The sequence below is a fragment of the Ranitomeya imitator genome, chromosome 4 (genome assembly GCF_032444005.1).
Source record: "Ranitomeya imitator isolate aRanImi1 chromosome 4, aRanImi1.pri, whole genome shotgun sequence".
NCBI lineage: Eukaryota > Metazoa > Chordata > Amphibia > Anura > Dendrobatidae > Ranitomeya > Ranitomeya imitator.
The window spans coordinates 632,957,038-632,970,659 of NC_091285.1; the positions used below are offsets into that span (position 1 = coordinate 632,957,038).

A 13,622-nucleotide genomic window follows, 5' to 3' on the forward strand; every position below is an offset into this window, starting at 1 on the left:
GACGTGGGAACTCTGTAGACCGCAATCCCTGATCCTCTCCAAACACAACTAGAGGCAGCTGTGGATTGCGCCTAACGCTCCCTATGCAACTCGGCACAGCCTGAGAAACTAACTAGCCTGAAGATAGAAAAATAAGCCTACCTTGCCTCAGAGAAATACCCCAAAGGAAAAGGCAGCCCCCCACATATAATGACTGTGAGTAAGATGAAAAGACAAACGTAGGGATGAAATAGATTCAGCAAAGTGAGGCCCGATATTCTAGACAGAACGAGGATAGGAAAGATAACTTTGCGGTCTACACAAAACCCTAAAGAAAACCACGCAAAGGGGGCAAAAAGACCCTCCGTACCGAACTAACGGCACGGAGGTACACCCCTTGCGTCCCAGAGCTTCCAGCAAAACAAATAGACAAGCTGGACAGAAAAAATAGCAACAAATAGCAAAGAAGCACTTAGCTATGCAGAGCAGCAGGCCACAGGAATGATCCAGAGATACACAAGTCCAACACTGGAACATAGACAGGAAGCATGGATCAAAGCATTAGGTGGAGTTAAGTAGAGAAGCAGCTAACGAGCTCACCAGATCACCTGAGGGAGGAAACTCAGAAGCTGCAGTACCACTTTCCTCCACAAACGGAAGCTCCCAGAGAGAATCAGCCGAAGTACCACTTGTGACCACAGGAGTGAACTCTGCCACAGAATTCACAACAGTACCCCCCCCCTTGAGGAGGGGGGTCACTGAACCCTCACCAGAGCCCCCAGGCCGACCAGGATGAGCCACATGAAAGGCACGAACAAGATCGGGAGCATGGACATCAGAAGCAAAAACCCAGGAATTATCTTCCTGAGCATAACCCTTCCATTTAACCAGATACTGGAGTTTCCGTCTTGAAACACGAGAATCCAAAATCTTCTCCACAATATACTCCAATTCCCCCTCCACCAAAACCGGGGCAGGAGGGTCAACAGATGGAACCATAGGTGCCACGTATCTCTGCAACAATGACCTATGGAATACGTTATGTATGGAAAAAGAATCTGGGAGGGTCAGACAAAAAGACCCAGGATTAAGAACCTCAGAAATCCTATACGGACCAATAAAACGAGGTTTAAACTTAGGAGAGGAAACCTTCATAGGAATATGACGAGAAGATAACCAAACCAGATCCCCAACAAGAAGTCGGGGACCCACACGGCGTCTGCGATTAGCGAAAAGTTGAGCCTTCTCCTGGGACAAGGTCAAATTGTCCACTACCTGAGTCCAAATCTGCTGCAACCTGTCCACCACAGTATCCACACCAGGACAGTCCGAAGACTCAACCTGTCCCGAAGAGAAACGAGGATGGAACCCAGAATTGCAGAAAAACGGCGAAACCAAGGTAGCCGAGCTGGCCCGATTATTAAGGGCGACTCAGCCAAAGGCAAAAAGGACACCCAGTCATCCTGATCAGCAGAAACAAAGCATCTCAGATATGTTTCCAAGGTCTGATTGGTTCGTTCGGTCTGGCCATTAGTCTGAGGATGGAAAGCCGAGGAAAAAGACAAGTCAATGCCCATCCTACCACAAAAGGCTCGCCAAAACCTCGAAACAAACTGGGAACCTCTGTCAGAAACAATATTCTCTGGAATGCCATGCAAACAAATCACATGCTGGAAGAACAAAGGCACCAAATCAGAGGAGGAAGGCAATTTAGACAAGGGTACCAGATGGACCATCTTAGAAAAGCGATCACAGACCACCCAAATGACTGACATCTTTTGAGAAACGGGAAGGTCAGAAATAAAATCCATAGCGATATGTGTCCAAGGCCTCTTCGGGACCGGCAAGGGCAAAAGCAACCCACTGGCACGAGAATAGCAGGGCTTAGCCCGAGCACAAATCCCACAGGACTGCACAAAAGTACGCACATCCCGCGACAGAGATGGCCACCAAAAGGATCTAGCCACTAACTCTCTGGTACCAAAGATTCCAGGATGACCAGCCAACACCGAACAATGAAGTTCAGAGATAACTCTATTCGTCCACCTATCAGGGACAAACAGTTTCTCCGCTGGGCAACGATCAGGTTTATTAGCCTGAAATTTTTGCAGCACCCGCCGCAAATCAGGGGAGATGGCAGACACAATTACTCCTTCCTTGAGGATACCCGCCGGCTCAGATAAACCCGGAGAGTCGGGCACAAAACTCCTAGACAGGGCATCCGCCTTCACATTTTTAGAGCCCGGAAGGTACGAAATCACAAAGTCAAAACGGGCAAAAAACAACGACCAACGAGCTTGTCTAGGATTCAAGCGCTTGGCAGACTCGAGATAAGTCAAGTTCTTATGATCAGTCAATACCACCACGCGATGCTTAGCTCCTTCAAGCCAATGACGCCACTCCTCGAATGCCCACTTCATTGCCAGCAACTCTCGGTTGCCCACATCATAATTTCGCTCAGCAGGCGAAAACTTCCTGGAAAAGAAAGCGCATGGTTTCATCACTGAGCAACCAGGACCTCTCTGTGACAAAACAGCCCCTGCTCCAATCTCAGAAGCATCAACCTCGACCTGGAACGGAAGAGAAACCTTCTGCACACCAAAGAGACACTTTGATCCCTTCACAAACAAAGAATTAGCACGCAGGACCTGAAAAACCATTCTGACCTGCTTCACATGAGACTCCCAATCATCCGAGAAGATCAAAATGTCATCCAAGTACACAATCAGGAATTTATCCAGGTACTCACGGAAGATGTCATGCATAAAAGATTGAAACACTGATGGAGCATTGGCAAGTCCGAACAGCATCACTAGATACTCAAAATGACCCTCGGGCGTATTAAACGCAGTTTTCCATTCATCGCCTTGCCTGATTCTCACCAGATTATACGCACCACGAAGATCTATCTTAGTGAACCAACTAGCCCCCCTAATCCGAGCAAACAAATCAGATAACAATGGCAAGGGGTACTGAAATTTAACAGTGATCTTATTAAGAAGGCGATAATCTATACACGGTCTCAGCGAACCATCCTTCTTGGCTACAAAAAAGAACCCTGCTCCTAATGGCGACGATGACGGGCGAATATGCCCCTTCTCCAGGGATTCCTTCACATAACTGCGCATAGAGGTGTGCTCAGGCACGGATAAATTAAACAGTCGACCTTTTGGGAATTTACTACCAGGAATCAAATTGATAGCACAATCACAATCCCTATGCGGAGGTAGGGCATCGGACTTGGGCTCATCAAATACATCCCGGAAATCAGACAAGAACTCTGGAACCTCAGAAGGGGTGGATGACGAAATTGACAGAAATGGAACATCACCATGTACCCCCTGACAACCCCAGCTGGACACCAACATGGAATTCCAATCCAATACTGGATTATGGGCTTGTAGCCATGGCAACCCCAACACGACCACATCATGCAGATTATGCAACACCAGAAAGCGAATAACCTCCTGATGTGCAGGAGCCATGCACATGGTCAGCTGGGTCCAGTATTGAGGCTTATTCTTGGCCAAAGGTGTAGCATCAATTCCTCTCAATGGAATAGGACACTGCAAGGGCTCCAAGAAAAACCCACAACGTTTAGCATAATCCAAGTCCATCAAATACAGGGCAGCGCCTGAATCCACAAACGCCATGACAGAATACGACGACAAGGAGCATATCAAGGTAACGGACAGAAGAAATTTTGACTGTACAGTACCAATGGCGGCAGACCTAGCGAACCGCTTAGTGCGCTTAGGACAATCAGAGATAGCATGAGTGGAATCACCACAGTAGAAACACAGCCCATTCAGACGTCTGTGTTCTTGCCGTTCAACTCTGGTCATAGTCCTATCGCACTTCATAGGCTCAGGTTTAATCTCAGGTAATACCGCCAAATGGTGCACAGATTTACGCTCACGCAAGCGTCGACCGATCTGAATGGCCAAAGACATAGACTCATTCAAACCAGCGGGCATAGGAAATCCCACCATGACATCCTTAATGGCTTCAGAGAGACCCTTTCTGAAAATGGCTGCAAGCGCAGATTCATTCCATTGAGTGAGCACGGACCATTTTCTAAATTTCTGGCAATATAGCTCTATCTCATCCTGAGCCTGACAAAGAGCCAGCAAATTCTTTTCTGCCTGATCTACTGAATTAGGCTCATCGTACAGCAATCCAAGCGCCAGGAAAAACGCATCGATATTACTTAATGCAGGATCTCCTGACGCAAGACAAAATGCCCAGTCCTGAGGGTCGCCACGCAAAAAAGAAATGACGATCCTAACCTGTTGCGCTGGGTCACCAGAAGAGCGAGGTTTCAAAGCCAGAAACAGTTTACAATTATTCTTGAAACTCAGAAATTTAGTTCTATCTCCAAAAAACAAATCTGGAATAGGAATTCTCGGTTCTAACAAAGAATTCTGAACCACAAAATTTTGAATATCTTGAACTCTTGCCGTGAGCTGATCTACACATGAAGACAGACCTTTAATGTCCATTGTAACACCTGTGTCCTGAAGCACCCAAATGTCTAGGGGAAAAAAAAGACAAATCACAGTGCAAAGGAAAAAAAATGGTCTCAGAACTTCTTTTTTCCCTCTATTGAGAATCATTAGTACTTTTGGCTTCCTGTACTGTTGTGATAGGCAATTCAGTAACACAATGTACATAGCGATCAGAGCACATACAGTGATCTGACAATAACCCAAAATAATAGAACGAGCTCTGAGACGTGGGAACTCTGTAGACCGCAATCCCTGATCCTCTCCAAACACAACTAGAGGCAGCTGTGGATTGCGCCTAACGCTCCCTATGCAACTCGGCACAGCCTGAGAAACTAACTAGCCTGAAGATAGAAAAATAAGCCTACCTTGCCTCAGAGAAATACCCCAAAGGAAAAGGCAGCCCCCCACATATAATGACTGTGAGTAAGATGAAAAGACAAACGTAGGGATGAAATAGATTCAGCAAAGTGAGGCCCGATATTCTAGACAGAACGAGGATAGGAAAGATAACTTTGCGGTCTACACAAAACCCTAAAGAAAACCACGCAAAGGGGGCAAAAAGACCCTCCGTACCGAACTAACGGCACGGAGGTACACCCCTTGCGTCCCAGAGCTTCCAGCAAAACAAATAGACAAGCTGGACAGAAAAAATAGCAACAAATAGCAAAGAAGCACTTAGCTATGCAGAGCAGCAGGCCACAGGAATGATCCAGAGATACACAAGTCCAACACTGGAACATAGACAGGAAGCATGGATCAAAGCATTAGGTGGAGTTAAGTAGAGAAGCAGCTAACGAGCTCACCAGATCACCTGAGGGAGGAAACTCAGAAGCTGCAGTACCACTTTCCTCCACAAACGGAAGCTCCCAGAGAGAATCAGCCGAAGTACCACTTGTGACCACAGGAGTGAACTCTGCCACAGAATTCACAACAGGCCCCGTACCTACGTAAGTGTGAAAGAAGCCTAACCCTAAATTTAGCCCCAACCCTAACCCTAAATTTAGCCCCAACCCTAACCCTAAATTTAGCCCCAACCCTAGCCCTAACCCTAGCCCTAACCCTAGCCCTAACCCTAACCCTAGCCCTAACCCTAACCCTAGCCCTAGCCCTAACCCTAAGCCTAGCCCTAACCCTAGCCCTAGCCCTAGCCCTAACCCTAACCCTAACCCTACCCCTAACCCTACCCCTAACCCTAACCCTTGCCCTAACCCTACCCCTATCCCTAACCCTAATTTTAGCCCCAACTGCTGTTCTCCTGCCGGCCGGCAGATGGAGACAGATGGCGGGCGCACTGCGCATGCGCCCGCCATTTTCTTCTGCCGGCGGCCAGGAGGAGCAGCAAGAGGATCCAGTGACACAGGTGAGTATTGTAGGGTCCCCGAATCCCCCTATTTCTCTGTCCTCTGATGTGCGATCACATCAGAGGACAGAGAATTACACTTTACTTTTTTTTTTTTTTTTTTGCGGTCGCCGGATCAGAGGACAAAGAATTACACTTTACTTATTTTTTTTTTTTTTGCGATCGCTGGTAAACGGTTAATTACCGGCGATCGCAAATGCGGGATGGGTTAAAAACCCCCCGAATCATGTTCTCTGGGGTCTCGGCTACCCCCGGCAGCCGAGACCCCGGAGAAAATCCGACTCTGGGGGCCGCTATTCACTTTTTCCACAGCGCCGTTAATTAACGGCACTGTGGTTTAAGTACCCTAATCGCCCGCCGTTAAATGGCGTATCGGCGGTCACTAAGGGGTTAAATAAGCGTATTCCTAATATTCCTAGATATTCCCTGGCCCTTATCACATTTATATTTTTAGCAGCTAAACAAACTATAGCTTCGGCTTGGAAAAAAACAGGCTTGGACGTATCGGGAGTTAAATCTCGCCTTTCCTGGTATATGGTAAATGAAAAATTAACTGCTATACTAACTGACAGAGTCGACAGATTTGAACTTTTTTGGCTCCCCTGGGCAGAATATGCAAGCCACACCCCTTTTAAAGGATGAAGGGAGTGGTCACCACCAACATCAGCTGACCCAGCAGCAATGTAAAGCAATGCAAAAACACCAGCGGACACCAGGGGAGGGAAACTGCATTATCCCCCAATGACCAGAAAGGAAAAAAGGTCTTAAACTAAAGGAAACCAGATCTGCCATAAATCCAAAAATGGATCGTGACATAATGATTCTGTCTTGGAGCTGTTCATAGCCATTGGATGGGAATAAAATGATGTCTTGTGCAGGTTAAAGGGAACCTGTCACACCCAAAATCGAAGGTGAGCTAAGCCCACCGGCATCAGGGGCTTATCTACAGTATTCTGTAATGCTGTAGATAAGCCCCCGATGTATCCTGAAAAATGAGAAAAAGAGGTTAGATTAAACTCACCTTGGCGGGCGGTCCGATCCGATGGGCATCGCAATCCGGTCCGGGGCCTCCCATTTTCTTACGATGACGTCCTCTTCTTGTCTTCATGCTGCAGCTCCGGCGCAGGCATAATTTGTCTGCCCTGTTGAGGGTAGAGCAAAGTACTGCAGTACGCAGGCGTTGGGAAAGGTCAGAGAGGCCCAGCGCCTGCGCACTGCAGTAATTTGCTCTGCCCTCAACAGGACAGACAAAGTATGCCTGCGCCGAAACAGCAGCGTGAAGACAAGAAGAGGACATCATCGTAAGAAGCTGGGAGGCCCCAGACCGGACAGCGACGCCCATCAGGCCGGACAGCAGCGGGAACGCCCCTGGGTGAGTATAATATAACCTCTTTTTCTCCTCTTTCAGGATACATCGGGGGCTTATCTACAGCATTCCAGAATGCTGTAGATAAACCCCTGATGCCCGTGGCCGCAGCTCACCTTCGATTTTGGGGGTGACAGGTTCCCTTTAATCTTAATAAGAGGACCACTAAGAAGTCATATCAACTGGACAATTGACTGTCCATTTTCCTTTTCCTGACTATTATTCATTGTTGTTTTATAAAATCAGCAGTGAGATGAATAATAGCTTTATGTAACCTACCTATACCTCTTTTTTCCATATAGGCTGTAAAACCACACTACAATACACGGTGCGTGTTTTGGGACTCCAAAGTGTGGTCAACCCAAGGATGTGAAACTCGGCAGTCAGAGCGAGAGAACAGCACGCTTTGCCTCTGTACACATCTCTCCACCTTTGCTGTCATCATGGCACCCACTCCAATTGAGGTGATATGAATATGATGCTGGAATTGTTACCTATTTATTGTTATTTAGGAGTAATTATGCGGTGTGTGGACTTCCGACAATCTGAGTAATGAACTGCCAAACCCAAGGGGTGTAGCATCAGGGTCTGCAGAGGTAAAAGTTGCAAACATTCTATGTGATTTAAGGGAACCTGTAATGTTCAAAAATATTATTTACCTACAGAAATAAGGTTTATCTTCAGGTAAATAAAGTAAACATGTAGCCTGGCTGCCTTTATGAAAGTGTGTCTACTAGGTGAAAATGAAACCATATCCTTCTGGAGCCATTCGCGTTCAGTCAATGGGGCGTGCAAGGACAGTTACATTCATCGCTCCTTATACTGTGAGTGGCGGCTGTAATCACTGCTCACCAATTTGATTGACAGATGGCTCTGCAACGCATCTGTTCAGAGCGAGCTCATACGAATTTTGACTTACTACAATTGGCCTTCAAAACAGCATCTAATCTTCCAGGTGCAGTATACCATTTTTGAAGGAACATAGAACAGAAGTTATATCAAGCATCTTGGAGAACTAACCACAGAGCTTCTGTGGACGTCACTTGGGCAGATCCTTCTGTGTTGTCATGTAACACCACACGGACTGGATGATTATGAGATCAGGGCTCTGTAGGGCCATAACATCACTTCCATGACTCCTTGTTCTTCTTTGTGCAGGATATAGTTCTTACTGACATTGGCTCTATGTTTAGGGTTATTGTCCTGATGCAGGATAAATTTGAGGCTCATTCAAAAAAGCTTGAACAGCACATGATGGTGTCCCAGTCTGCTTTGTAATCTTTGCCAAGAAGAGACCTTGCTGATACAATATAACTACCATGTGTCTTGATTCCTTTGCTCAGTCTTAGGTCTTCAACACACGTCCTGGTGATTTCTGTACTGGAAAAAAACAGTACTGGTGTAATCCGTGGTCCGTGTGCCATCCGCGTTTACGCATGTGACATCCTTGTGCCATCTGTATGTCATCGTTGTGTCCGTGTGCTGTTTGTCTGACACGTATGGAATGAAATGCAGCATAAGAATTAAAGAGTTTTATGAATAAAATATGTTGAAAGATAGAGATAGATAGTGATGGGGAACATAGGTAGATAGATAGATAGATAGATAGATAGATAGATAGATAGATAGATAGATAGATAGATAGATAGATAGATAGATAGATAGATAGAAATATGTCAGTGTGATTTCTAATCAATGCTTTGCATGCTTATTTTTCTATATTTCTATTTATTTTTTAAATAAAGAAATAAAACAGCATGGGGTGCTCCGTAATTTTCATAACCAGCTGAGTGAAAGCCAACAGCTGGGGGCTGATGTTAATATTCCGAGAATGAGCCAAAAGCCATAAAGGTTCCTAGGCTATAAATATCAGCTCATAGCTGTTTGCTTAGCCATTACTGGTTATTATGATGTATATACAACTATTTCCCAATTTGTCTCCACACCAGGTCAAGTGGAAAGAGCGCAGACTAAACACCAAAATTGGCGCATCTAATGGATGTGCCATTTCTGGGGCGACCGAGGTCTGATATTCTTAGTCTAGGAGGAGGACCAATATCCATTGCCCCTGCCTAGGATATTATTATAAACCCGCAGCTGTCTGCACAGCCTTTGCTGGTTAGTAAATACATGGCTGACCCCATGTCATTTTTGGGGGCATCTCCCCAAAAACCAGTAAAGACTAAGCAAACAGCTGTGAGTTGATATTAATAGTCTGGGAACCTTTATGGCTATTGGTCCCTTCCCAGAATATTAACATTAGCTCCCAGCTGTTGGCCTTCCCTCAGCTGGTAAGGACCTCATGCCATTACTTAAAAGAAATTATTTCTTTAAAATGCGCGATACACAGATTCCGGCCGCGGTTGCTGACTACAACTATCATCAGACTCACCTGGTTCTGCTAATCGCAGGGAAACTAGGTGACAATGATGACAGTTGTAGTCATAGCTAGAAACAGATGGTGGCCGCTGACTACAGCTGTCATCAGACTTGCCTGGTATCGCTGATCGCAGGGAGACTAGGAGAGGATGATGAGAGATGGACTCAGCACCCAGCACCTGGAAACAGCGCAAACTGTACTGCTTTTTCCCAGATGCCGGTAAGTGTCACACTGTCACAGAGAAGAAAAAAAATATCTTTGGAGACCTATATCCTTAAAAAATTCACATATCATTTTCATTTTCATTTTATTGTTATAATATTAAAAACCAACAAAATAGGTGCACTCAACACAAACCATCACCATGACAACAACATATCATAGAAAAGACCAGGGTGGTGCCTAGCTCTGTATTACACTACCTGCACCCTGCCTGCCAGCGGAGGTTGGCACCCTATAGTCCTGCGCAATTGGCGCCCCCGCTCACCATCGACTATCCCTCCTACCCCTATTGGGCCCTAATAGGATGGGATAGGAACACATAAACAGTCATAACAAACCACAGTCGTTTGCATGATTGAAGCAAAAAAATGAGGTCTATAATACTATCTATTCTGCCCCTGCCTGTCAGCGGAGGTTGGCACCCTATTATAGTACGACAGTGGCGCCCCCGCTCCACGACGACTGTCCACAATCCTGTCCCTTGTTAGATGATTAAGGGTATAATATGTAATAAGGTGCTGTAGTGCTTATCAAAATGTATAAATGCTCCCCAGGATTACATATATATGTACGGATCCCCTCAGTATAACTCTCATTCGTAATACATGTATACCAGACACAGTACAGTTTGATGTAAAGAAATTCCAAGTATCTGGCCTAGTGCACATCCAGATCACCCTGGTGCACTAATCATTACCAAATATATATAATCCACAATCAATCGGTGTCACCACTATTCGGACCCCAAATAATAGACCATAATCAATCGGTCTCCTTGCTATTAGGATACCGTACAAAACCCTTGGGCACAACAATATATATTGCTTATATGTCTATAAGTGTATCCCTTCTGTACTCGACGCGTTTCCCCTCACTATTGCATGAGGTTCATCAGGAGCAATACACATTTCTAAAGGGTTACTTAGTTCTTATCTTCATAATTGGTGTGTCATAACCGATATATGGTACAGCATCTCAGGGCGGATCCCCTCTTGATATGGTGGATCAAGAGGGGATCCGCCCTGAGATCCTGTGCTCTGTGGTACTGTGTGCCCTCCAAATTCTAAAGCAACTATCTACAATATAGTAATGCTGGGTGCAAGTGTCATAGAAAACACTGCCCACATTTTGCCCACTAGAACATAATAATGCCCTGTGTGCCCCTTTGATAGTCACAGTAACCTGAATTTCCCATAATAATAAGTTCTTTCTTTACATTTAATAATGTTCCGAGTCTCCCCCCTGTACAGCTCCCCTATACACAGAATGATGCTCTCTTATACACAGTCTAAAGCCCCCTCACTGTATATATACTGACCCCTTAGTATTCCCCAAACTGTTTAATACTTCCAACACTGTAATCTCCACACTGTATGACATCCCCCTAGATAGCCTCCATATAGTATAATGCAACAGATAATTCTCAATATAGTCCTCAACAAAGTATAATGTACTCCCTATATGCGTCCATATAGTATATTGCACTCCCCATAGGCCTCCATATAGTATAATGCACTCCCCATAGGCAGACTCTATATAGTATAATGCACACCCTATAGGCAGACTCTAAGACTCTATAGTAGAATGTACCCCCATAGGCAGACTCTATAGCATAACGTACCCCCCATAGGCAGACTCTATAGTATAATGCACCCCCATAGGCAGACTCTATAGTATAATGCACCCCTTTAGGCAGGCTACAGTATAATGCACCCCCATAGGCAGACTCTATAGTATAATGTACCCCCATAGGCAGACTCTATAGTATAATGCACCCCAATAGGCAGACTCTATAGTATAATGCACCCCCATAGGCAGACTCTATAGTATAATGCACTTCCCATAGGCAGACTCTATACAGTATAATGCAGCCTCTAATATAATGCACCCCCATAGCAACCTCTATAGTATAGTGCAGCCTCTAATATAATGCACCGCCATAGGCAGCCTCTATAGTATAATGCAGCCCCTAATATAATGCACCTCCATAGGCAGCCTCTATAGTATAATGCAGTCCTTAATATAATGCACCGCCATAGGCAGACTCTATAGTATAATGCAGCCCCATAAAAAAATAAATACAATACTCACCTTTCCTCCAGTTCCTCCACTGATCTGCGTGCCCGCACATCTCCGGACCACAGGTGCCGAGTTGTTACATCATCGTGACTTCCTGTCAGTGTCGGCGTCAGTGACGTCAGACACTGAGTTGGGGATGATGGGCCCCCCTCCTTCTCAAGGGCCCATACTGGCCGGGTGGCAGAGCAGGGAGATCAATACTCCCTGCTCTTCAGCAAAATGTAACTGTATCGGCGCGCTGCGCACGCAGATACAGTTGCAGTGAGGTAGCTCCGGATGGGCCTACTCAGAGCACGGGGCCCGGGGCGACCGTGTCCTTTGCTCCCCCGGTAGCTACGCCACTGACACACTGAAATAAAAAACGGATGTATGAAGGGGGCCTTACTATGTTGATTTGGGACATGAAAAGTCTTCCAAAACCTCACCCATCAACAGATATTGTCTGTACCTCACCCAGTTTTAAACCTCATACACAGCTGTTTCTCTTTCAATTAATGCACACGTTTCTAGCTACAACTGAAAATGATCATCATTATCACCAGTTTGGTATAATTTGTTACTCATACACCAGGCTATAATCCTACAAAATCCCTGACTTTGTGCAAGTGTACCTAGAAGAATTGACGCTGTATGAAGGCAAAGACTGGTCACGGCAAATATTTATGTGATTTAGGTTTCTCACATTTGCATTGTGTTAATTGATAGAAAGTAAACTATTAACACTTGTATTTCTTAAAGTATTTTTACTTTGCAGCAATTTTTACACCCCGGCCTAAATCTTTTGTGCAGAACTGTATATAGCTCAAACCTATGTAAACACTTTCATGGAAATCTTTGATCTGCACAGCTTCCTATTATTACGGTATATGGTACATATAATATATATATATATATATATATATATATATATATATATATACATGTTCTCATGTGTACATGGGATAATCCTTGTTGCTGTAGCCCCCCAAAAAATAATTTAAGAACAGATAGAAGGCAGAAGCAAGTCCATGCATCTTACTTCAAAAAGCCCTGGGAAAAGGATATTCCTTACAGAGCATGGTCTAGGTCAGTGATGGCATACCTTTTAGAGATCAAATGCCCAAACTGCAAATCAAAAGCCATTTATTTATCGGCAATTTACCCTAAATACTGTGGTTTTAGTTTAGAAAAAGCAACGATACACTAACACCTTTTGTCTTAACCCCTTAGTGACAGAGCCAATTTGGTACTTAATGACCGGGCCAATTTTTACAATTCTGACCATTGTCACTTTATGAAGTTATAGCTCTGGAACGCTTCAATGTATCCCACTTATTCTGAGAATGTTTTTTGTCACATATTGTACTTCATGTTAGTGGTAACATTTCTTCTATATAACTTGGATTTATTTATGGAAAAAAATGGAAATTTGGCAAAAATTTAGAAAATTTCGCAATTTTCAAACTTTTAAACTTTTAATTTTTGTACTCTTAAATTAGAGCGTGTTGTCAACCAAAATAGTTAATAAATAACATGTCAACTTTACATCAGTTTTAGTAACATTATTTTTTTTTGTTAGGATGTTATAAGGGTTTGAAGTTTACCAGCGATTTCTCATTTTTCCAACAAAATTTAAATCCATTTTTTTAGGAACCACCTCACATTTGAAGTGAGTTTGTGGGGTCAATATAATAGAAAATACCCAAAAGTGACACCATTCCAAAAACTGCACCCGTCAAGGTGTGCAAA

The 13,622-nt window shown here is 44.5% G+C and overlaps 1 protein-coding gene across 2 annotated transcripts in view; it reads left to right on the forward strand.

Annotated features, from left to right (window-relative positions):
• LOC138677002 (adhesion G protein-coupled receptor E3-like) overlaps positions 1 to 13,622 on the forward strand; it is a 107,610-nt gene that overhangs the window by 74,864 nt on the left and 19,124 nt on the right. For both annotated transcript variants that reach the window (XM_069766774.1, XM_069766775.1), the window contains one exon: positions 7,516 to 7,677. In XM_069766774.1, the coding sequence (XP_069622875.1) occupies positions 7,516 to 7,677 (162 nt within the window). The remainder of the gene's footprint in view (positions 1 to 7,515; positions 7,678 to 13,622) is intronic.